We start from the raw sequence: 27,245 nt of genomic DNA on the forward strand, positions 1-27,245 counted from the left end.
CTCTGTGTGTACCCCCACTCTGTAACTGCACTGTGGAGTGCATGTTATGCTACTGCAGTTGGAGGTGCTTTTAGCAGCTTTGCTAAGGTTGACTATGAGTAGCTGATGTGTTACTGAGGGCGGCGGAAGGTGGAAATTGTTTTCTCTTTTTTTCCCACAATATTGCTTTAAGCAGGCTGACCCAATATAAAAAAGGAGAAAGCTACAGGTGCAATCTATCTCCAAGTGTAGAGGACAAGAATTCTGGTGTGCAGAGAGGAAAAAAATGTCATTGAGTCACTACTCTTCAAAACCAAATCACAAGCTCAGTAAATCCAGTCAGCCTGTTCCAGCCAATAGCATAACTGCTGTGGTTTGCCCCTCTGTTCTCCATTGTCCACCTTGGCTCTCCATCCATGACATACAAGACTATAAACTCTAAAGGGTTTGTTCCAGCCTGTGAGCAGATTTATTTCAGGTATAAGAACAGGAGAAAACAGGTTTGAGTGGGTGAGAAAATACCAATTTTTCCCGCTGTGCCTTTGGCTGCCTCCTTCACCCCATGGTTGACTAATTTGCTTCATCATGTCCACCAAATATTCAAACAATGATCATTTCAGCAACGTGTGGGAGTGTGTTTTGATGTGCAGAGCAGACAGTATTCTGCCACGCTGTAAGAGGGTACTACAGCTACAGATGGCTAATGGCCACAGCAAAAGGCAGACACAAAAGTATAATTATCAGTATTGATTTTTTTTCCGCAGAGATGGATTTGAGTGTGACAGAAAGGTCAGTACAAGCAAATGTAAAAACTTGTGCTTTTACAAATGATACACCCTATCATGCCATTTTGTGATAACTACATGATGGCCAATTTATTATCATTGCATGTTGAAAACCTGTTGCGAGTCGACATGAAAATAATATGAACTATAGTACACTAATGACAGCGTGTAGCTACAATTACTCCGACACGATGGGTTGCAGTTCCTGAATTCAGACCTCCCATTTGTTAAATTGTCTGTTAAGAACAGATGATATGTCAAAGCCACCTTATAAATAAAACCATATAAAATGCAGATGAAACGTTGACAGACAAGGTAGTAGCCTACAAAAATAGCTGGCATTTGAGCATCAGTGTTCTCCTTTGATGACGTGCGATATGTGCTTTGGCACCTTTGGAAGAAAATGGCAGACTTTGGCAAGCCAGGCAGTGTATTTAGCTGTCATTGCTCATTTTATGGACCTTGATGATGATGAGCACGGATTCAAAATGGGCTTTAATTCCTGTCACTGGTGCATGGCATCATTTTGCATTACATGTTTTCTTTTAGTTGGCATTTCATTAAATAAGTCCAAATTATATTTTCTAAAAACACAGTCGAGCAAAAGTCAATTATCGACCTGACAGTCAGTGAAGATGTGGCAATTGGGTTAACCATTTGTCTTTATCTCTTCTTTTGTGCGACTGAATGAGTAAAAAGAGAAAACATACAAATATGGAACCTTTATGTACCTTTGTTTGGCCTTAAAATTGTATTCATAGCAAGCTCTTTCACATCCACACATGCAATGGCAATTTCTAATTCATAAAGATAGTAGCGAGAACGATTGTGGCATGGGAAGTGTTTTAGAAAACTTGTGTAAATGTACCTTTTTTCCCGTACACTGATCTTTAGTCGCCGAGCTGCGCAGAATTTTACACGAAGCCGCTTGGTGTGGCGTAAACCTCCTGGAAGCTGTGGAGAGGTTTTAATCAAGTGTGAAATCCTTTTGGAGTAGATGCCTACACAACTGGGCTTGTGCTTAGAAGCGTACTCCTCAACACCCCCCCCCCCCCCCAAACTCTCTTCCCATGAACATCTTTTGTAGCAAGAGTCCATTTCACTGCAGTGATGCATACAGACAACGCTCTTAGCAAGCTGAGAAAATGAAACTCTGATCATCATGCATGAGGCAGTACACACACACGCACACTCTTGCCTCGGTAGACTCTTTTCTTAAAGCTCCAAACTCTGTTTCTTCTCTTTTAATCAGGCATAAAAGTGTACTTTATTCATTTGAAAAGAATCCTAGTTCATTGACATAGGCCTAGTAAACAGACAGAAGAATTTGCCACTTAGGCATAATGATATAATTAAGCATGGATAAGGCAGAACATTGCTCAATTGTGAAGTAAATGTATTTCAAAGCCTAAACATCTAGCAATTTAGGATTACAGGAACAATGAGATTAAGGGCAACAATAGATGGAGCTATGCATTCTCTTTTGTCCAATAATTATTATTTACCAAACAATGGCATAATTGTATATGGATTACCCATGAGAAATTGATGTTTTTGACATAAATATAGAACGTGAAATGAGAATAAATACCCGCCATTCATTTTCATTACGCAGTTTAAAATTTTAAGTCATGCCTGGTCAACACACAAGCTGCCTCTCCTTGGCTTTTGATGGATTGGAGCTTTGGTGGACCAGATGCACTTTTTCCAGCCTTAGAAGTCTGACATTTTGTGGGATAATTATCTTGCCATTGTTCATGAGTACAATACTGATGGTGCATCTCATAGGCTTACTGTCAAACTTGCATTTTCTCTAACTCTCACCACTGCTTCTAATACGTCATCTCTTGCGGTTGCATCATTCACATGCAGCAACATCCGTTGTGTGCGAAACGCTGAGCTCTTTACTGTGAATACATTTTCTCTCTTTTACACACTATCCCGTAGCCACAAAACAAGACAGGGCAACAGTGATGGACATGCTCTTTCATGGTGTGGACAACACTGTGGCGTTACATAATGCATTTATCACAGCAATCAAAACTTAACATGTGGCTGACATCACAGACTCACAGATCTTAATTGTCTGTTTCTTTCTCCACAGACATTGATTTGGCTGCCCTAGTCTGAGTCTGAAGGGATAACAAAGATCCATTGAAGGGTATTTCCATTTAATCTCAGCTGTAAGTTTAGCTTGTCAACAGGTGAGCTGTTTAACAAGCCTATTGGCTGCCAGCTGCACATTTCTGGTAAACAAATACATGGGTTCTTCCGTGGATTTTGACTTGCCTAGAACATTGCATTGTTCTGTGAAGCGTTCCTTTTTATGTGACACTCTCGAGTGATGGCTGAAGCAAGCGTATTTTGGAGCTATCACAGTTTGCACATTAAAATGAGGTCACTGGGTCATGGACCCATTTATTTAATTAGGAGCACTGAATAAAAAATGGATGATAATCAAGGGCAGGGAACTCATTTCAGCACTGTCAATCAATAACTCGTTCAACAATGTTTTTGCCCAAAGGAATCCATTTCCTCCATTTGTTACCAGACACTGTACTCTGTCTATTTTTTCTTCTTTTTTTGTGTAAATTGTTCATGCTTGTCTTGTTTATGTTGACACAAATGTGGGGGTATTTACAGCAATACATTTCTGTTTAAATGTAAACAATACAGTGATATATTTCAGACATGCCAGACAAACTGCTTCTGGATACTTCTAAATGACACAGACACAGCACACCATCTCCTGAATGCATCACATCAGCTAGTGGACTACACACAGAGTAGCGCTCATTACACAGTGCATAGCAACAGCTACATAGCAACTGCTGCTGACTGCTTAGCAACAGCTGCAAAGACCTCAAGGAAGGAGGGGGGGGCGGCAGGTTTCATGGGGTGTTTCAGATGACACCATTTCTGTTCACAAATGCTTTTTATGACATTTTTTATGTATTTCTTTTATTTTTTATGAATGTTGTTCAGAATGTTTATCACTACGAAGCTCACTCATGATGCTGTTTTCTCTCTGCTGCCCACAGACATCCGTTCTCTCCCTGATGTGGCAATGACCGGAAATTGTACAACCGAGTGCAGCGAATTGGGCCACTCAGACGCCTGCTGGATGCCCGGGCATCCCTCCCCTGTACGCAAGACCAGGAACCCCCCGAAACTCTCCACCTTCGTGCCTTACCAGGAGAGAGGGAGTCTGGGACGCCTGGCCAACGGGAGCGCCAGGCTGGGTGGCGAGGAGCACCGGTCGCGCCTTCCACCCTCCCGCAGTGCCTATTCCAACAGTGGTCATGATGCCAATCAGGACTGCCCCTTAGAGGAGATGCCCCTGAGCGTTGCCTCTGAGTATCCATCCACCTCCCCTTCTGGCCACACTCCCAAAAGGGAAATTTATCTGTGAGGAATATCATCAACCGATCGGTGCACAAAATGAAGAAAAAATACACCCACTACGGAAGGAGAAACATGCTAAACATGCTAAAGCCAATGCCCGTTTTTGTAGGTAACAATAGGCTGTGACTCATTCAATCACTGGCATGAACACTTGTTTTTTTTGTCATTTCCTCCTTAAATTATTAATTTATTAGCATATTTATTAAGAATTTCACAAAGTTAATTGATGCACTCACTCATTTATTTATACAAAATCTTGAAGGATACAAAAGGAAGTGCAGATGGTAATTGCTACTTTAGTAGTAACTAATTATTGTTGTAGTTAGCCAAGTCCCATTCTGTGAAGTGATCTCTTGAATTTGAAAGTTGTGATCAGTGCTCTTGTGCCATTATTAGACAATTTAATAGACAGCTGTTGAAAGCCCTATCAGAAGGCGTAACACTTTTGACTAACAATCAAATGAAATGGTCTCTCTTAATGTACAGTGCTGTAAATACATTTGAATGGTGTGTTCTACATATATTTTTCGTCTGGCATAAGCTGAACAAAAAACAAAAAAACAAAAAAAAAAAACTTGCCTCAGAATTTTAGCATATTTAAGCTTTTCTTTGCTGCTGCTGTTAAAACTTGATTGAAATCATCTCCAGGAGTAGAGTTTGAAATTGTGGTAAGCATTTATCCGCTTCACACAATCACACATACACATACACATACACACACCTTCGACCCATAATCATAGTAGAATGGCCTTTACCTCTGCTCCCCGTAGAGCTCTGCCACTGGTGGAGAAAGCTGTGTGGCAACATTTAAACTGACATTATGTTCCACTGACTCTCAGCACTGTGACCTATCGTTCATCATGATTTGGCCACAGTACACCCTCCCCACCCCCTCCGTAGTCACAATGACCAAATGCAGACTGCTCACTCGATACATTCTGATTGGCTTTCTCATTCAAAAGCTTGCCACTCGCTCGGTTTGGCGAAATCATACCGGCGTGTCAGTTTTAAAAAGCTCTTCTCTTATCGTGACAATCAGATGGGGCTCTAAATGCAACTCATAATCCTTTCCCCTCACGACCCATAAGAACTCCTGTAGATTTAATGAATGCATGAGGAGTTATTTACATGAGCGTTCAGGAAAGAAGGCACTTGAGTCTTGAGAGCCACACGAGAGATCCAGTACTTACAGAAGTTAATATTACGCTGTGGTTAAACTAGACCGGTGCTCTACATTCCGAGCACTTTCCTTTCTTTCCCAAAGTATCCCGCTGTATTCTCACTCGATACGTACTTCTTCAGAGGTGAATTTGGTATTCAGCGCACCCGCTGAATGGAAAGAATCCACAGTCAGTGTGGTCCTGGAGGTGTAATGAATAGATTTCAGATTAAATATTTGATTTTATGCCAATAATTATGTCCACAAATACAGGGAAAAGTTGAGCTTAAATGTAGGATTAGACGGTGGGAGTGAGGCTCGATTTACTGCAACTCTTAATTATGATTTTCCTTGTATTGAGGACAACATGCTTAATAAGTTATTAGGTATTTTTCCTCCTTTGGCTATTGAGCAAAGAACAAAAATAGGGCATGCCTGTGGGCTTCATTTATCTTTACAAAGATTTTCCAAGTGAATCTGAAGGATATGTCTGAAGGACACTATGTATTAGTCAGTAATTGGATGTTAATGATGACTACATAGCCTGCCTTACAACATTGTAGAGCTTGCCGGTGTCTTTGATTTAAACATTGATTTGATTAGATTTGTAGATACCTTTCACCTCTGCAGAGTATTTCCATAGTGAGATTGTGTCTCTGAGTAAGGGTGGAAGAGCCTAGAATGGACATTTCCTAATTAGGGTGAGTAATGAGTCCTGAGCTAGGGCATGTGTGAGCACACCCCCCAGGACAAGACACCCACCAGATAATGCAAATCCACCCGCAGAGCTACAATCAGTTAAAAGGGGTATTTTTATCAGCACTTACCTCATCACGCTGCCATTGAAAACTGTGTTTAGAATAATTAAAGTGAAAACATATGGAAATTACCGGACATGGCCATGATTAAATAAGGTGGGCGATTATCCTGCCTTGAGGGGTAGACAGCACATTATGCCGTTTTCAAAGCCATTTAGTGACTGAAATAAAATTCAAACAACAGCCATGATACACTGTGATAAACCCCCACGGCTCCCCCCCATGCGCCCCCTCTCAGAGCTGTGCCTTCACGAATTGAAGGCAGCGGGTAAGATCACTGACCTGGAATTGATGACAAGTGAGAAAGATAGCAATGAGTGATAAAGCCAATGTCACATAGCCTCAGTCACAACTTTATCTATTTAAATGCTTTGGCTCAGTTCAGATTCACAACTGCTTTGCATCAGGATTTATCTCTGGGGGTTAAATCCTAACCTGATTCCAGCTTAAGTACACTTATCGCTTTAGTGAGTCTGGAATGTATCTTCAGATTTTGTCTCTTTGATCACCAATACATGAAATAATTGCGGCTAACTCTTAACAGATAAGTCGTGATCATCAGCAGTTGCTCTGAATGGAATGACAGGAGTTTGATTAAAGTCCTCTACAAAATAACAACAACAAGCTCTGCCCCCCCCCCCCCCCCCCCCCTCTCTCTTGATGAGTTGGACTCTTTCACTCCAGCTGATAATGACCTGCTACTCACCCCTGGAACAATATATCACCAGGTTCGACCTTTCTTTTGAACTCATGCTGAATGAACTGTGTTCTCTCTCAAACCCAGAATGGTTCTCCGTGATGAAAGTGAGAAGACATCATGAAGCACCTAAATACACGCAAAAGTATGTTGGATAATGTTTAATTTGTACTGTAACATTGATTTAATGTTGAATTCACTTGAGTATCTTTTGCCTCTCTGTAGTGTGTATTGTATGGTGATCATTTCTCTGGACAGATGGACAAATTACTTTATTGAAATTGGCAAGGGGGGATTTTTTTTTCTTACTGATCAAAGACTCTTATCAAACTGGTTGTGTGAAAAAATAAAGAAATGTTGGTGGTGTAGTGTACATAGATCTCCACAACCCCGTGTCTGCTGTCAAGCAGGCGGTGATTTTAGCATGAATTCCAAAGATAATTGGTAGAAACAGTTTACTCGCTTTATTTTATTTTACTTTCTGAAATGTCAGTGCTGATTCATATTCAAAAGGCCCTCTCCCAAACAGACTGAAATAAACTGCGCATTTCATCTTTTTCACAGTTCATCTAGAACAAAGACAATTGCCTTGAAAATATGTCTTTGCGAGAGAGAATCTAGTCGTTATCCTAATTGTTGGTATATTTATATAGGATAAAATGCTTGTGATGCCATGTTTTTGTACAGTTTTATGTACATACAAGTGAAGCTTTCTAAAAGTTCTGAGAAAAGCCGATGGCATATAAAAATTGTAACATGTTTTCTTGAGATGTGCACATCTTGCCTTGGTTGGATTGACCTTTGCTGAGTCAGTGTGAATGTGGCCGTTCTATGCCTGCACTGTAGTCATTCACCGGCTCCCACCTCCTGAGGACTTAATCAGTTTTTATGTTTATTGTGAACAGTGGATTGTCTTATCTTACCAGTTTGTTAAACTCCTGTGTTCTGCTTTGTTCTGTTTTCGCATGTTGACAAAATTCTCTTGTAATACTGTAGGTCCTCATGAACTTTGTAATAAAATCACTTCAGGGAAAAAATGAATGCTGTCAGTGTTGTCTTTGTTTTCTATTATTATTCATCGCTTTTGAGTGTTAAACAAGCGTTTGGTTGTTACATTTTTATAAGCGGTTCTGCAGCCTTGGAGCTACATTGTGTAAAATGTGTCTCACTCTAGGACCGTGGCTCATTAAGAAGAACTAGTATTCTTGTCATGTGGGGACCAGCGCCTCATTTCTAAGTCAGGAAGCCCCAGAATGTTGAGAGGGATAAATTCCAGTGCTTGAAGTAGGAGAGTCCCAGGACCTGTGTTCACTACTTCAACTAAGTAAAACAAAGTGGCTCAAGTACACAGTCCTCATCACGCGCTCCGCATAATACAGAACATTTCTTTAAAGCATTGATGAGCTGGCCATGGCTACACATTTAGGCCAAAGCTTACTAGACCGCTGTCTTGTGATGTTAATTTTGAGATGTCTCTGTGCCCTTGCTTTAAGTCAGAGAGATTTTTTTTTTTTTTTTTTTTTCGCGGACAATGAGCTACGGTTGAAAGCATTCAGTGAAAGGCGAACTCTTCTGCCTGGATGTTCACACTCAACGCATTTCTACTGTGTTTGATCATTAGCACATTAGTTGTGAACTTAATTGACTTAATCATTGTTGCACAGATACCATATTATTTAATCATGTGTGAACTACAGTAATGTAAGATGAGTGATTAAGCAATTTCAGGCCTGTTTCACAAGCAGTATCCAAGACTTCAGTCACTTTGGTAATGTAGTTCTAGTGTATATTCTTCTCAAGATGTGAGAGAATATAGGACTACATGCCACTGTGTCTTTTACTCTTGGTTGCTTGTAGTGTCTGTGCTTAAAGGATTTTTAAGACGGCACTCATTTTAATTCAGTTGGGGTATAGAGAACGGCAAGACAAATCTTGCCCTCGGTAATCACCAAAATGGTAGACAGTGCAAATATTTATTACACATCAAACAATGTATCAGACAAGATCAAGACACAGCGATGGATAATATTTTGAGTATTGTGACTGTACATCTCTGGCCACTTCCAAAATGCAGGAAGATAATGACAAGAGGCCATTTTAAATAAGGAAGCTAACAAGACTTGGGCTCTACAGTCAAGGCTCTGTAATGCTCATTGTAAACATAAATACATTTGTTTTTTTATCTTTAGCATGCATGGTGAAATAAATGTAGTAACTGGCCTGAGGGTGGTCATTGGCATTCTATATACAGTACCATGGCTTTATCATGTTGAAGCATGACAGTGTTAAGAGATATGCATTTCAGTATTTCATAGTTGGTTTGTGTGAAAATGGTGAAAGCAGAGAGATCATCATGTTAAGTCACTTGTGAGATTTATATATCTAGTGTTAGTTGAGCAAAGATGTAATAATGAGCTAGAGAGATGTAACAAACAAAGTCCTCATTTTTTCTGAACATTTAGGCATGAACTATTAATAATATATACAGCACTCACAGGTCATTTTCTGTGTTGTAAACATCAGGGTTTTCATCATTTTTACCAGTGTTACCATCTGTGGTATGGTTACAATCTAACAGGCTAATTAGCACAAAAAGTAGAAGTGAGACTAGTGGGAATATCATTAACTTTGGGGGAATTTGCTCATAGGCCAAAGTATTGGACAAATAAAAATGTTGACCGATGATGGTGCTAGATCAGAAGTCATCACCAATTTTTTTTTTTTTTTGTTCCATTTAAATTTCATGATAATCCATTCACTAGACATTTTACTCTGAATCAAAAGTGTCAACCTGCTGGTGGAACTAAAGGAAAGGTCAGGAGATCACAAGAATAATTAGGATACACAATCAGGACCCCAAGAATGTCAGTACAAAATTTCACGGTAATCCACTTAATACTCGTTGAGGTATTTCAGCCTCAACCGAAGTGTTGCACTGACCACCCATCAAAGCTAAAAACAGATAATTCAACAGTGCAGGATTTTCAGCACTAAGGCTTTTCAAATTGCATTTCACAGCCTTGTAACGACGAACCTGCTGTACGTGTATGATATTTACCTCCGAGATCAAGCATCATGTACTTTGTGACTGCTGAACATCTGCACTGGCCAACAGAACTGTCTGCATGAACTCTTCTGGAAAAAGATAAAGGCGACACTCTCCCTTATATAAGCCTGCTAATCTACACTCATTAAATACATTGTCCTCAGTCATAGCTGCCTTGTCCTCAGTCATAGCTGCCAGCTAGCATTATGGAAAAGATTAGTCAATGTATGGCTTTGTATATCTGTGTAGTAAATATTTGTATGCTTGCTTTTCATGCACTGTCTTGGTGCACACAGAAAAGTGTAGAGTGTTCTATAGAATTGTACATAAAAAGGGCTTTTTGCAGTTAATTGGATGTTGCTGATGTTATAGATTACTTTATTTATAAAATAAATATATAATCACTACATCACATTCAGTTCAACATTGCATTCAGTCCTTTATAAATGTGAGGATATAGTCCAGTACACATAAACAACATATTCATCACATTGTACAGTAAGTATAATACTTCAGGAGTAGTGAAAGGCTGTCTGAGAAGAAATGAGGCAGCAGACTGTAGATATCACCATTTGCCACCGTGAGTTCTCCCCTTTCTTGTCTTTGAGCTCAAGGTTGGCTTTGTATTCAGCATTTGCCTGATGTGACTGTTGGCTAAGTGTGTAAAATGTCACAATATTTACTATCACAGTATACACACAACCTCAAACAGGACTTTAAAAGCTTGAATACCCATCTGCACAGTTCCCTTGAGGATGCTATATTCTCGGATATGGGTATCTTGCATGGCCTCTTGCTCCTGCCAGACCTAGTAGTGCTAAGCACCAGCTGAGGCTGAGGAATGTGCATCCTTGAAAACAATGAGCACTGGAAAATGGGGGCAACAGGCAGATTAAGGGAATACAGCTCAGCACCCATAGGTCATTTGAACCTGAGTTCAAAATAAACCTTAAGAGAAAACCAGCCAGCATGTAGAGGCAGGGTGCCAACCATGATCTCCTCCACACTCTCTCCACACAGACCTGTGAATAACCTTTGCCACACCAATGGGCAAGTGTTTTGACAGGCTCTCTGACAGCATTAACAGATAAAAAGCTGCCGCGCACCTGTTTGTTGGACATAACATGCTACGGCAAGAGCGGGGCATAATTGTGATGCATGTTTTCCACCCAGTGAGATGGAGGATGAAAAGAATCCAAGTGGACCATCCCAGGCCTGAGAGAACTCCTAATGCTTTAAGGTATGAAAGATGGGTTCTGTCTTGGCATGGTAAAGCTCTGGTTCAATGTGAGTATGTGACTTGGACAAACAGAGAGAGTAAATGTCTCTGAACCTGATTTTAAGGCAAACAGCAGCCACGCCTTAATAGACAACGGCTTGAGAGGGATTATGTTCCCTGGTGACTGCCTCTAGGACCACTGCACAGGGAGGCATCTCCTAACACCAACAGAGCCATTTTTCAATCCAATGTAAAATATTTGGGCATAGAGTATTTGCAGTGATGGCTTCATTACAATTATTGAGTCACCTGCTGCATAAGTTGCATTCCGTACAGAAAGGCTAATTTAATGCAAAAAGGCAACACAACTATGACACAACATAAAACTTAAATCCAGTTTTTGTGCAGTAATTAGTTTCACTCTCACTTTAACCAGTAGGTTGGATGCGCAAGAGCTTAAAAAGACACAATTGTCCTATCAGGTTCTCTTCCAGTGCTTTCCTTCCAAACAGAACTTGCATGAGTAACTTTACTGAGTTTATCAGCCCTGATGCCTTGCTAAACTCGCTGCTAATTTTAGCCTGCCGTGCTTGGCAGGGAGTGAGAGGAAGCCAATATCATCAATAGCGTGTAACCTTAAAGGTGGACAAGGGGCAGAGCTTGCTGTGCAAACGGTACTACATCATCTACTGCAGTGATAGAAACAGAAAAGAAAAGGAAGTTCAAGGTTTTAATGTTAAATGCATTTAACTATAGCAGATGCAGCGACTGGTAGACTAGGGATAATGCTGTTTGCTATCATATATGGTTATAACACTGCGGAAAGCCAGAGTTACAACTTAACATTTCTATGACCAAGTTTTTGAGGTTTTTGGTTGAGGGGTGCATTTTTACCATTCAGATATTTTGGGATCGGAGTATGCTTGTTCAATTGTTACTTTGGCATTACAACACATCTATTCTCCTATTGAATTTTAACCTAGGGTAAAGGGCTCAGTTTTCTAATTTATTGGTCTATTAGACGTGCTCGGCATTTCACTTCACTGTTGTAGTGAAAGATGACATAACTGGCACCTTCAGGACCTATTTGCTGCTGGAAATTTCTCCTGTGGCAGGCACTGGGCTCCTCAGCATTGCCATGTAGTACTGACTTTCTATATATCAATTATTAATGTGTCTATGTTCTACTGGAGACCCTCTTACTTGAGGGATGTGCTGTCTTAGTATTATGGTTATTATCTGCTTTTTGACTCATGGAAGTGTTTAGCTATTCAGGGGAGTCACTTAGAATTTGGTGAGGGAGACCCGAGACTATGTGGTAATTGACAGTGCAATAAAGATGAGACCGGGAGAATGATAAATTGAATATGTTAAATTGAGTCAATAACTGCATAGATATCTCATGTGCCACCTGACGTGTAATTGAGTTGTACAGATCATATTCTTTTTTTTACAGTGAAAGCACTATAGGCTGGTATCAACTTTTAACATGAGGTTGCTTTAAAATGACCAAACTGAGACATCTTAATACATTTATAAAGATAAGTATCAACAGAATACTGAACAAAAATAAAAACTGGCCCATGCAATGAGTTTAAGACAATTTGATGCTGGTACAACCAAATATCAGAATGGAAACCAACTTTGTTATATTTGAGTTATTCCTTCCTCAGTGACAAATAAAAACCTCTAATAACTAATTTGGCAATGACCAGAACATAGATAAGGATACAGCAAGTGGCTTACAGCTATATATAAGACAATTATTACTTCCTCTTATAGTATATTACATGCATAGCAAAAATAACACAAATTGCAGCCAGCTGTGATAGCATGACAGCACATGGCATGACAATATTTCATAATAATAAAGCGTCTGCCTTTGGAGAATGTCCTCCTCTGATAAAGACAAGCACTTGTTTGCTCAAACAGCTTTTAGCAACCAGTGCCAAATCAGGGACAAGCATGAAGCTTGTAGCACATTGACAAGTGAGGATATGGATGTCAGGGAGGTGGGTGAACAACTAAAGGATTTGACTTTACAACCGCAGATTGAGACTGATCTCCTACAGTACTCAGTCAGGGTTTGGTTACAATTAGGCATGATCACAATGATTCCTAAACTTAATCTAAGGTTTTAGTTGCCTAACCTCAATGCTAATGTGTTACGAACAAGCTCTTGATTCTTAAACCTTAACCACAGCAGACTAGAAGACTCTCACATATTTAGAATGGACTGGTACTGATGATGTATTGAGTTGCTGAGGTATGAAAACTTACTTGTGAGTCTATATATAGCTCAATATTGCCTTTCCCAATACTGGCTACTGTTGATCCCAGCTTGTTTAAACCCCGAGAGTCTTTCCCAGATGAACTCAACAGTTCTATAAACAGGCATAATCATGGATCATACAAGGTCATCATGTTCCTACAGTAAAGAATCCTTCCCTGAATCATTGGGGATTTTGAGATATTCCCTTTAGCAAGTTTTTGCTTTATTACATCCATTACTGGCCGTTAGGCTAATGCAACACATCGGCTACGCTCTCTCCCTCTCTCTCTCTCTCCCTCCCTCTCTCTCCCTTCCTGCTGGGCCTAGTGTGTCCTACTTGGAACACATAACACACATGGATACAGACCATTGGCAAAAAGAAAAAAAGAGAGTAATTTTCTCATAAATGATATTTGAAAATAACCAAACCTGAACGCGACCCGAGGCTGAAGTGCACTAAAAAACCCCTAACCTGATAGTTTGCATAACTGTACTGCAGGGGTTATGGTAATCCATTGTGGGCATGTGTAGTTGAAGTAGTGCAAATGGACACATTCTGGCTTCCAAAGAAATTGCACTGATATTTATCTGTAAGATAAACAGGGCAAAACAGTAACCTATTTCTTTGTTCAAACATTTAGACAGAAAGCTTTCAAAGCTCCCTCCCTGCAGAGTAACTTTCAAACCGGGCGCACTATTGTACTTCTGAAGTGGCTAACACAAGCCTAATCTGAGGTTTGGAGAAAAATTGTTCTTCTAGTTGTAAAGGCCTTACTCCACAGGTTTGCGTGCATTTTTCAGCTCTGCAACATTTCCACGACTATCTATTACCGTATAGATATTCATTATAGAGCCTGCAGGAAGCACTGCAGGGAAACACTGCTCTCCTGTAGCCTTTTCCTCAAGATGAAAACACTACTCGGCTACCGCTGCTGTTGCCTTGGAAACCTGGTCACTCTCACTCTTTTACCCACACTCTTCACCACTCGCTTCATTAAGTGCGTTGCTGCTGGCAATTAGAATAAAACCAGCGGCAGGGCTGGCTGTCTTGAAATGCAGTCTCCAATTAAATACTTTCAAATAGCAATGTTTCTTAAAGCTACATCTGCTCTCTATATAATACACCAAGCACCTGGGAGCTATGCTTCTAAAAGCCTGCACTAAGGTTGCTATACTGATGAATGACTTCAAAAACCCATGTCTTTTAGTAGCGTGAATACAAATGTAACATGGATCAGACACAGCCTTGTTGCAAGGATGCTTTTTCAAGCCTGCCCTGCCGTCAAATAAGCAAAAACAATTCTCCAAATATTGACACGGTTAGTTCACTAGAGGGAAAAAAGGCCTGTGTGATCAATCCAAATCTGCATCCTTCTGTGTGCGCTACTGTTTCAAGTACTTGAGAGCAAGGCGTTATTTTTTTGCTCATCTATTCAAGGCCATTTCTATATAAATGATTGATAACAGAAATATAGGTGGAACGAATTATGGTTACAAGTCTTTAAGTCTGATAACACTCAGCAATTTATGTCACTTCCCATAATTTTTTACTTTGATTAACTGAGGATGTTATTACTGCATTAAAATTGATGGAGTAAATTTAAGTGAATTATTACGGGACGTTTGCTTTAAGTGAATAACTCCTCTGTAGAAGAGCACTTGGTATGTTTCATGTATAACATCATCATTAATTTAATCCCGTCAGTTGCTCTCACACATACTAAAAACAGAGAGAGAGTGAGAGAGAGAGAAAAAACATAAACTGTGTCTGTATCAGACTGCAATGAAATCATCTCTCCCAACTCATCTGAGTCTGTGAAGATTTGCGTCACTCATTTAACTCTTATTACCTCCCACCTGAGCACACTTTCAGTCATTACGGAATTAGCCACAAGCTATCCATTTGCATTGACAGACCTTTTGTGATGGAGCGAAAAGCCGTCAAACAGACTCGGGGCAAAATGCGGCTGCTGTTTTCAGAGCAATTTAAAAGCAGCGTGCAGACCTAAATGTTGCAATCAACCATAAAATTTCACTGTATCGGATCTTCCATCTTATAGACACTGTGTTAATCTTTTGGTTAATTTGTTTGAAGAACGTTATAGATGAATTAAGTTAATCTATCATAACACAGAAGAGGTTTACTTTCAGCTACAATTGTAAACCCTCTAACAGTCAACAACATTTAGTCGTCACTCTCAGTCCGACTATGAAAATATCAGAAATTAATTTCAGAGTCAATATCCTCACTTCAATAAATCATTGTCTAAATAGTGCCAACTGCTGAGAGTATTTCAGCATTAATTCAAACGATGAAGCAAACTGCCACTGAGATCAAGGACTTATTATGATGCCATCGCACTGAGTGAGAGTGAGATTTAATTTTAGTTTGTTGTAATGATTTGTTTTACAAGGGGAGGACATACTGGCTGTGAGGTTGAGCAGAGGGTTCACTTTAATCAAGGATAACAGTATATAAAAAGACACCTCTTCAGTGCACAGTGGCTACATTTAATTATGTCAAAAGTAATTGGTCAGATAACATGTCAGACTTGTGCTATTACCTCACCGTAAAACTCAACGTCTTGTTTTCTTTCCAGACATGTTGTTTTTCAAAGTTACTTGCAGGTTGTACATAATATTTGGGCAGACTGCAAATATTGAATATTTTCTCTCTGCAAAATGCTCCTATTAAAATTAAACATGATCAAAGAAACCACATATTAAGGTGATAACTCCCCGTGTTGCTGTAGCTTTCTGATTGCCAAGATAGGATCATCACTCTCTCAGTTTAAAATCAAATGTGTGAATGTATGAAAGCTTGTGGCTTGTTTTCACAGCATCAGTTCATAGTGATATATATCTTACACTGACAGGATACAATTTGCCACATAAATATTAGGGAACTATATTATGTTACAATTAGTAAGTTAAGACATCAACAGTTTATATCAAGGTATTATGCACATATATCATTTGTCAGAACTCCACTAAAAACCACTTAGCTGCTCATTTACTATTTTTCTGACAGTAGTTAGCTCAATTTCTCGCTGCAATTTTCATCTCCGTAAATTAATAAAACTACTTTTCTTTCCTTTTGACTTGAGGTCATCGTTGTCCACAGGTACCAGTGAGCCCCGGCACCTATTCCTCACACACCTGCTAGCATTCAGGGTCGGGGCTGATGAGTTAATGCGGCTCAGGTGTTGTAATTGAAGATTGCCACCAGCTGGTTGCTTGGCAGGGCAGAGCAGTGCCAAGTTGGCTGTCGGGCTGAACAGGTGAGCGGTGCTTCAATGCTGCTGGCCTCTGTTCACAACAACCCCCTTGTTCATGGAGAGGTACTTGTGTCTCCAGGCACCACATGCACATAATGGCTCTAACAGTAGAATAAAAGGAAACGAACTAGTGCTTCATTGAATATTAATTTGAATCTGAAGACACTCTTAAATTAAAAACCAACTAACCTCATTAGCATGATCTCATTGAGCATTTGAAGTAGAAAGAGAATGGAGCCAAAATATCAAACAGTATTTTGTTGTTCAAATACTTCCTGGGCTGACTGTAGTACCAAATATTCATTTAGTTTAATGCAAACCACCCACACACTGAAAGGCTTGTGGGCCAGTAGTGATCTGTATTGGAATAAATCAGCCACAAACTCTACACAAGCTCTCTGTTAGCCAGGGAGAGCTCACTTACTTCCCCTATGTAGCCTTAAAGGAGACATTTAATGCTTTCCATTTGCATCTCTAAACCTGATAAACATGACATTTAAGTGGTAATCTAATAAACCGCCACTACAGGTCCAAATGGAATTAACACAGTTTGCATTTGCCTAAGATATATTCAGCATATACAGCATATAGACATCTTCAGATGCCCGTACTTACATTAGCAGTTTTTCCATTCTCTCATACTCATTTCCATTAGCAGTCTAAGCTGCACATTTACAATAGCTATTCTCTGCAATAACTAATAAGGGCTCTCGACATCAGAGGTCATGGTGTGTTTTTTGCCCACTCGAATTTCAGTGAGACGTACTTTTAGAACTCGAGCCAGATCTACTGCGAACATTCATCATTCAATTCATATGTTTTATTAAACCCTGACATTTTTCTTTAATGCGAATAAAATAATCCTAAAACAATACCAGACATATCAACTTTAATCACATGCTTTGATTGTGTAACTGGGCTAATCTAGAGTAGGCAGGCACAAATACCCATTTCCTTCATCGTTTTGGTCGCTGCTGCTGCCAGAAGGACATAGAATATGTAAGCAAAGAGAGACACAAAAACATTATGTCTTGCTCAGTGAAATGCTGAAGGGACCGATGTTCAGATTATCTCGTTGAGGGACAGTTTTTGTGTTACCACGAGCATTCCCTGCAGCTCTCGAGAAATTCAAAATCGATCATTGCCTTTACACACTGTGGCACCTGGGTGGGGATGGGTGCAAGCCAGCACCTTGTGCCTCTGAAACAACTACAATGGCACTGCCCCATGAGAAGCAGCACTGCTCTCTAGAGAGACAAGTCAATAAACAGTTACTTGGGCCAGCAGGTTGCTTGTCAGGTGCAATTACAGGGGAAAAAAACATTTTTGAGACTGATGTTACCCAATACAAACCAGGTGGAGATCGGAATGGAAAGAAAACTTTAATGATCAAAGGAGAGATTGGAAGAGGTATATGTGGCACTAAATACGCTGAGTAATGCATGCTGCTGTTAAGAACCACAAAAAGGGCTAGAATAGACTCTTCGAGAACACAGGAGGTAAATGAAGACAAGGGTAGACAGTGGCCATGAAATATGTATGTTTGTTCCGAAGTAGAAGAAGTAACACGGTATAAAATAAAGACTATAAATAGGTAAATAAATAAATATTATCCCTATAATATGCTAAAGAACCCAAAGAATTATTTCTCATTGCTCAAAAAAAAGAAAGAAGAAGAAAACCACAAATAGGTCACAGTATCAGAGTGTGTTCATTCATTAAGATTCAAGATTTACCGGCAAGTGGAATTGCATGACATATCCAAAGTCATCTGCAAGAACAGAAGAAATCTCACAGCAAATGAAATGTTAAACAAGAGTCGTGTGTAGAACACTGTAATGCCCTCAGGCATTATAGTCTGTTGTTGGAAGATAGTCTTGGCATATTATATTTTACAGGGTGTGATTTGTAATGAAATATTAAGTCTAATTAGCAGAATCTTTCTTGGTGAGTAATTTAATAGCATTAGAGTAACGTACAGTGACTTCACATGCTGGTTTTAGGGAAGATCTAATGTAAATCTCATATTTACTGTGGAAAAAGTACAGTCGTAGCATTAGCTTAGAAGTCATTCTGCTCACTGCCAGACACCATCATGGCTGCTGCAATGTAAAAAGGGTTTCCAGGTATTTGACAGAGAAAGCTGTTTCAACACTTGAAGTGTTTCATTATATTTAATCAAAAAGAGAAAGCTTGTTAGGGAGTTGCTCTGAGAATATTAGCTTTCCTTCCATTAGTCCTTGTAATAGTTCTCTAAGTGCAGAGTTCACAGCCCAGTCATCTGACACTTAAAACTAATCACCTGCCTCATACAATCTGTCAACCTTTTACAGAGGCCTTTAGGTGATAGAATAATTGGTTGTGGTTCACTTTCTTCTTGGAAGTCTTGTTGTAGTTCCTTTTTGTTCTATGTGTCTTCCAGTCTCTGAGGGTATTTTGGTTTTGGCGACGGATGAATCTTGTGCAAAACAGAAACACTCAGTGACATTTTGCAGGCAATGAGTTAACTTTGTTGAATGGTGAGAGCCAACTGTCACTTGGGCAGATTCAAATAATTGATTGGCTCATTATCCCAACTCCGTATTTTCTCCGCAGGACACTTCACGTTATTCGGATCTAGCAACCTATTATTTCACCGGGCATTTCATAGCGGAATTAATTTGTGAGCGCTTACCAATCTGATAACTGACGTACTCAGTGATGGGTTTGAAAAAGGCTGCCAAAATGTTGATGTTAGACTAGATACTGGTTATTTTGAGCTGGATAAAATTTCCAGGAACCTCTGGGTTGATCAGTTTCTCAACATTTTATCAACCACAATACAACATTTATTGACTAGCATTATCTGTGCTGAAATGATCCTCCTCTTTCAGTGGGGGATCAATATTAGATAGCAGCAAAGTGCATATTATCAATTCATTCAGAACTTTTCACATGCCATTTGTTTACTTTTATACTTATTTTATTACAGTATTGCCCTAAAAAGCAGTCAGTACAGAAACATATTGATATCCATATTGTGTAGGAAATCATTACACATATTATACTGTAACATATATTCCTATCTTACAAACCTATCCAACCTTTTATGTTTGGTAGCAACACAATAACCAACCCCTAACCCCAGAAGCCATTTAGTTCAAACTGGACAACACAGCCTCATACTGACTAAGAAATGTATCAACAGCTTGTCCACAAACTGTTCACCTAGTTGGACACAGAGGTTTCACTGTATGGTATGGTCCTCTGATATTGCCTGTCCAGCCAATAGCCTCTTAAATTTCTCTGACTGGTTGCTAAGAGTTTTAAGTTCAAAGACTTACTGCATTGCGTCACACACTAGGGAAGAGGCACTGCAAGCACATTGTGTTATAAGATTTACACAATGTGCACCACTATTCATATACAGAGTCAATGGCTGTTCTATCTTCAACAATGTCTGTGCCCCTGAACACTTCCCTACAATATTAGCAACACCATCATACGCCTGACCTCGTTAGCCTGAAATTGGAATATTCAATCTTAGGAGCACATCAATAGCTACTTTGGCTATCTGCTCACCAGTTGTCCCTGGCACCTCATACAATCCCACAAATTCTTCCTGTGGCACCAGGTCTTGGCCCACAAATCTAAAACATATGGAAATTTGCTCTTTTCAGAGTATATCCTGAGTGCCAGAGTATATCCTGAGTGCTATCTGTTATAATTGAACACTGAACCACTGGTAAGAACCTGATTGTTGCTTCAATGCCTCTGCCAATTGTGTTACCGGGCAAGGTTAAGGTTATTCATTTTGGCACTGTGGACTGACGTAATCACAGCAACAGGTGAGCCAAGAGGAAAGAACAGGGTCATCAATTGCAAGTAATGTCCCAAAGTGGTCCAAATTCCCCTCATTTGCCTCATATCTTCAAAATGCGACTCTGCCTAGCCAGATACCTTAAAGAACTCATTTTCTTCAGACAGTGCCTCGCCTCTTCCTGCATTTTAGCCCATGCATTTGATATTGTGTGTGAGCTGGAGTTTGTTCCTGTGAATTGAGTTTAACTGCATGATGATGTGCTTTGCTGGCTTGGTGGCGACTAAAGCTACGTATGGCATTCTTCCAATTATTGAAACCCTTTGTGCACAAGACAGGGTCATTTTTATTTCCAAAGTTATCTTTTTTATGGTGTATGCTTTGGCGCACTCAAAACAAAGAACCTTTTTCAGTGTTAGACTACAATGAAGCAGTCCAGCTACATCCCACTTAACTTTCCCTTCAATGTCTTTACTTATTTTTGAGTTTCCTATGTGTAATAAAATGATGCACTGATGGTAATTTAAAATTTTGAGTGATTAAGATCTTATGAAACCAACTTGTTCTGATGTAATATGTTTTTCTCTCTTCCTATTTCTTTTTTAAACTCATAAACAAATGTGTTGACTTTCAAAGATTATATTTGCTGAACATCATAATATTTTGATGCTAATGCCTCCCTATAATTCCAAACTATAATTCATAGTTAGCCCCTCACCTGAAGCCCTGAAATACCGGTTTCCTCATCAGCATGCTTTGCTTCTCCAGCCTGCTGGAGTGTTTCCTGCATACAAAATAATTCATTAATTGTGATAATTTCATGGGATTTCTATACTAAAATTCAAATCATATTTTAATATATCCATCCATTTTATGTGTATTCCTGCTAGAAACCTGAGCGCTAGGCTACAGATGATGGAAGCCAGGGCTGGAGCTAAACATGCTAAACACTTTCATTATATTTAAAATATAATGAAAGGTAACATGTTTAGCTGATATTAGTTGAAATTATTTTTTACTGGGCTGGTGTTGTTAGGTAATTAGCAGTTTTCATTTTGAATCAGTGTGGCTACTGACTAGTTAGTTTTCTACCTTTTACTTACACTCTCCACTTTCTTGGTGGCATCTGGTATGATATCTACAAAGTACAAAATGTGTTGGCATGGACGACATTTTGTTATGTGTGGTGTGCAGTGCAGGCAATAGAGGAAAGGGAGTAAGGGAGACTAAATGTTTGCCCATGCTTGAGGTATGGACTGACAGGACTGATAACACACACTGATCAGCTCTCGCCACCTCCGTGCCTGGCAGTAAGGACGACATTTGCAGGTATCATGAGACTTCTGATAGCTCTTCTCCCTTTCAGCCAATCAAATGCTAGCATGCCTAAATTGATCTTCTTGAAGATGTAGCCTCTGGTAGGGCACATGGAATTATCTGATATGACTTCACCATAAAAATAATACCAACAAGTTAGCTGAGATATTGATAATTGACAATTCTGTCCTCCCAAAATATGGATAGGGACATGTCCATACTGTGTATATGCAAACATAAGCCCTTGACACACACACATACACACACACCTACCATACAGGAATTACCAGCTGATTGTTATCTTCACGAACAACCCACCCTCCTCCCCTAGAGTGACAGAATGTAACCTTTAGGAGGAACTGACCCATTACCTCAGGGACAGTCAGTGTAGACAGCAAATTCGCAGCGACCAAGTCTTTTAAGAGGCAGCCGAAAGGGCACCGGCTTGTTGAGGGGATACGCACACAGCTCACGGATGTCAAACCCTTGGAGCTTTGCCTATTCACCGCTTGATAATTGGTCATCTATCTACTCTCCTGTGATCACCAGTTTAGTTCCAGCTCTGTGGGTCAGTCATTTATTTCTGGTCTCATTGCTGCTTGTTTGTTTCCAGTTGTGTAGTCAGCTGTTTACTTCTGGTCCTATGATCAGGAATTTATTTCTGGTGCTACAGTCAGTGGTTTACGACTGGTTTCAAGGACATTGCAGTATATGAGTGGTGCAGCAGCCATTTTCTGTTTGATTTTATTAATTAACTGCGGACTTATTTAATGCAGTGGAAACAATGCGTTTGGTCATAAATCCTATATCCATAAATCAAGTTTTATGTATTTAGACGATTTTAGTATGTGGGAAACCATATATGAAATGTCTATGTCCTAGAAAAGTCCCAGAAATGTATTATGTCCTCTTTCAATTGTGTGAGCTTTTCCGAGTACCTGAGTAGTTGAGACTGTGAAATGCTAATAGAAAAGTAGAGAGAAGTTTGGCTGCAGTGTGTGAGCAGTGTTTGTGAAATGAGGTTGAGTGGGACACCCCTATGCACAATATTGAATGGAGCCTTGGGAGCAGAGTGGGATCATGGCAGGATGAGTCAGCTCTATAAATGCAGAGGGAGAGAGGTAAGTAGTAGCTTACATATTGATGGGGTTGATATCTCTGGTGAAAAAGATATGAGATCTATATGACAGCAATACCTTGAAGCCCTTTGAGAATCTGTCAAGAATACAAACTGCTAGTTGATCAGTGATGGAGGTATCTCCCAATTTGCAGTCTCCAAGAAAATACGTCTTGGATGAATGTTGCTGCTGCATGAGAAAAAAAAGTATTGATCAGCTGTTAGCTTTATTAAGATGTGGTCATGAGGTGCTTAGATATTAGTCTCGTTTAGTGTGCAAGTTTATTTAACCAACTGCGTTTAAATCACTATGGGAAAGATTTCAATGTTTCATTTACAGATAATGATTGGTTCAACTTATAAGAATTCCAAAATGGTGTCAAGGGAGATGAGAACTAGATCCATTCATTTTACAGCCATTAACCACTATCTGACTCCCTCAAAACTATTAAGACTCACTTTGAGAGAAAATCCCAAAGGAGGGAAGCACTTTCTCTCTGTGATAGACCACTGATAATGGTTTTGGTTAACAATTTGGGATTGTGCTTAAAGGACTTTAAGTGTAAAATGTCCATTCCCATTCCGTTTCCAAGTGTAAAGAAACATCTCAATGCATTGCTTTCACACGAGACAGCACAGGCACTACTTATGGTCAGCTATGAATTTGCTTAAAGTGCCTGTAATCAGTATTTTTTGTAAAAGCAATGGTTACAACACGAGGTGAGCATATATGAAAATGCTGCCTGAAATTAAAAGCCAGGGCTTCATCCTGCTCTGTATGCTCAATTTGCAAAGTTACCTCTCGGTAGTTATATCATTATATTGATATTTATCCAACGAGTTAGTGCAGATCATAATGACAGACACACCATATGTTTATGTACGTGTATGTGTATGTGTATGTGTGTATACTCAACTGGTTAATATACTGCTGAAAATACTAATACTAAGAATGATGCACAATTAGACTACCGAGTGCCTCCTACAATACTGTACAAATGGAGATTACAACCATGTCTTTTCAATTACGAAATAATGTGATTAATTACATTTTTTTTGTTATTTTCAATAATATCCATATATTGGACAACATATTAAATGGAAAAGAGTGGTAGTTAAGTTTATTGAACAGTGACTTTAGTTGTACTTATTTGTGTTCATTTGTGTTTATTTGAGAGTTTTTGCCAAGGGGTTAAAATGATTTAAAACAACTGTCCTGCATTTCTACACCAGATTAAGTCAAGTCTACATTAAATTGAGGGTGCTATGAAAACCAAGAATGCATCAAGAACAGTATATATAATTGGGTGGATCAATACAGGAATAGCTATTTCATATTTGAATTATATTTATAAAAACATTACATAGCTTAAAATATTAGTAGGTTGCAGACTACTAGGCCATCTTCAAACTCAAATAAGAACAAACAATTTATTTAAATAAAATACCCTTTTAACATGTGCCAATACAGATAATTAAACCTGGTTAAATAATGTTAAACTTGATGGTTGCTATTCTCAATACTCAAAGCTCATCTTCAAAGTTTAGCAATTGTAACAATGTACAAACAGCTTGAATGAATGAAATGGAATCACAACTAACCTAAAAACCTATTATTGGGAATCGCAAGAAAGTTTCAGAGCGAGAAAAAACGGTGTCCCCGTAACCATAGTAACTCCCACTCCTGCCTGCATGCGCAGACAAGAGGAAGAACACTGTGCTCCTGCTAGAAGAGCAACTGACTGAGATTACTGTGAGTAGCATGCATGCAAATAAATTACAATTTAATAGATTTTGTGAATTTTTTGCTTTCCCCCTGATGGTCTGAATAACTTGCTGCTTGCACAGTACTGCTGTTGTGTTGTGCTGCTCTGTCTTGTCTGTCCGTGTGTGGTCAGTGTTTTATTTTTGTCCTGCAATGTTATCAGTTATGAATTTGTTTTTCACTGCGTGAGAAAATGGATGTGTGGTGTGAGAGCATGTGAAAAGTGTCAGTTGTTGTTAGTCTCACGGTCAATGCATGAGACTTGGCAGCCCTGAACCCCTGGGCCTGTAGACTAGGGGGTGGGGCGTGAGTGGGCGCAACATGAGCCTCCAGAAACCAACAATGGGATGAAGATTTGATTGAGGATTTATGGATTTTAGGAAAGACATCACTATCTGATCTAGGTCAAGGTTCTTTGTTAAGGATTATTGCTACCAGTTATTAGGGATGGGCAATATGACATGAATATCATATTAGCATGGCGTTCACTTGCAGTCAGCTGTCAGTTTAACATGATGTGCAGCTGGTAAGCTTCCTATCAGGTCATTAAAACTACTGTAGTTTTCACAATCACACTACCAGGCATCAAATCTGTGTTCAGACCCACCCTACTCTGCCTCTGATTGGCTAGTACTTGCATACTTACTTCCATAATAACTCTGCTCAGACAGATGGAAGGCTAGCAGCCAAACCTGATACAAGTGCAGCTACTCGCAATTTTTTGGACATTTACCATTGAAAACAAAATTGAAGCTAGGTTACCCTAGCTTAGTTAACATGAGCTGCCAGCATTGTGGTGTTTGTGTGTAATCTTCAAGTAATTCATATTTTGTGTGCATCCCAGATCAATGTGGTAATCATTGTGAAGCTTTCACCAGCCTCCAGAATGTGCAAGCCAGCAGATTGTCTCGGGGCACCATCAAATACACCAGACAGGAGAGAGTGGTACGGCCTTGAAGCAGCTACATAGTAGTTAATGAGTCATGCTGTTGGTGTGTCATATGCTAGTTAAGTGGCTCCTGCATTGGTGTGTTTATAAGGTGTACAGCACAGGGAATGTCACAGTGGGACTCTTAATAAAGAGGTTCAGTGATTGTTGCTGATTGACCATCAGTAAACAGTATTCAATGGCTGTGCCCAGTGAGGAAACAGTCTATCCTCCAGTTGATAGACCAGTTTCTGACCTATGTTAAATATTGTGCTGGTTATATTCTGTTTTGTTTTGTTTTCCTACCTGTGCACCACTATTTTGCGGTTTTATAGAAAAGCATTCCTTTCGTAATTCATACATTCAAATACATGTTGATAGCGTCCTGCATAACCCAGATAAGATTAAAATGTAACCTCTCTTAACACTCCCCGTTTAGCATGACATGCCAGCTGTGCGAAAGTGGTGGTGTAATGTTGCTTGAGAACTCCAACCCCAGAGGGTGGATCATAAACATAAATTTCCCTTAATATTTGCTGCAGGTGCGTGGTTATGTGGAAATTGTGTTTAGCCATGTTGTAAATCAAATAGAAGTAAAGCAAAACCTTCTTCATCACACAACTAATTGTCTTCACGCTTTTTTTCATCACCAAAGGAGATACTCACATTGGACCTTGCAAGCAACCACCCTGCTGAACGAAGGTCAAGACATACAAGCACTGGATGGTACGGTAATTGTGCACCAGCTGGGCAGTGAAGTTTTTATGGATTGAGTGCTATGTTGCAGGGTTATTGCATGTGAAAAGCAATGGAAACATTTGTGGTGTTGGTTGTCAATTTGAGAGGCTTGAATGAAGATATGTTTTTATGTGAGTACTGCATGTCCTATTGGATTTTTAAAAAATGATTGTTTCCATAATTGAACATTAAAAGTTTTTTTTTTTTTTGTATGTTCAGCCAACAAAAGACACTTCAACATGCTGCTGGAAGGAGCTGGAATCAAATCGTGAACCTTCAAAATACCCGATGACTGCAACACCTACTGTTGATGATGTTGCATGGTGTTAACAAAAAAGTAATAATAATGTTAATAAATTATAAAATGTTAATAAAATGTTACATGCTTATTTTGCAATTACTACACTTTGGGCCAAAGTATGAGCTCTTAAAATGCAAAGGTATGCTTTTTTTTGTTTTGTTTTTTTGAACATGCCTTTAATCAATACTAGTCAATGTAGAGTTAAATGAGAAATGTCAGACACTGAAACCTTATCAGGTTTGGGTGTTGCATCTTCCTTATATGTCATCTACTACTTAAAAAGGCAGCTTTAATGAGACAATAGCCACTGAGCCATTCCATACTTTTGTTTGTTGGTAGTCAGTTGTGTTTGTGACTTAAGGAGTATCTACTTACATCTGAGGTGGCATGCTGTGCTCCCTATAGGACGTCCTAGCCTTTTCAGCAACAACGTTGGAGGGCAGATAAAGCTAAGCATCACAATTATGATTCACAACATATGAAATATTGAATGAAACATGCTTCAGGCAAGCATTTCATTTAACATGTCGCATAATAGTTTAGCACTGACAGTAATGTAATCAAATTGTGTTGCCACTGCTAACACAATAATACATTAAAGTTAGAGAAGAGATGATATTAG

At 39.4% G+C, this 27,245-nt stretch overlaps 1 protein-coding gene across 1 annotated transcript in view; it reads left to right on the top strand.

Annotated features, from left to right (window-relative positions):
- The window catches only part of pcdh1a (protocadherin 1a), an 83,400-nt gene extending 79,224 nt beyond the window's left edge, over window positions 1–4,176 (top strand). Inside the window, exon 4 of the mRNA XM_062433435.1 lies at window positions 3,806–4,176. Within this exon, the coding sequence (XP_062289419.1) occupies window positions 3,806–4,176 (371 nt within the window). The remainder of the gene's footprint in view (window positions 1–3,805) is intronic.
- The last annotated feature ends 23,069 nt before the right edge of the window (window positions 4,177–27,245 follow it).

This window comes from Scomber scombrus, chromosome 14, assembly GCF_963691925.1.
Source record: "Scomber scombrus chromosome 14, fScoSco1.1, whole genome shotgun sequence".
Classification (NCBI taxonomy): domain Eukaryota; kingdom Metazoa; phylum Chordata; class Actinopteri; order Scombriformes; family Scombridae; genus Scomber; species Scomber scombrus.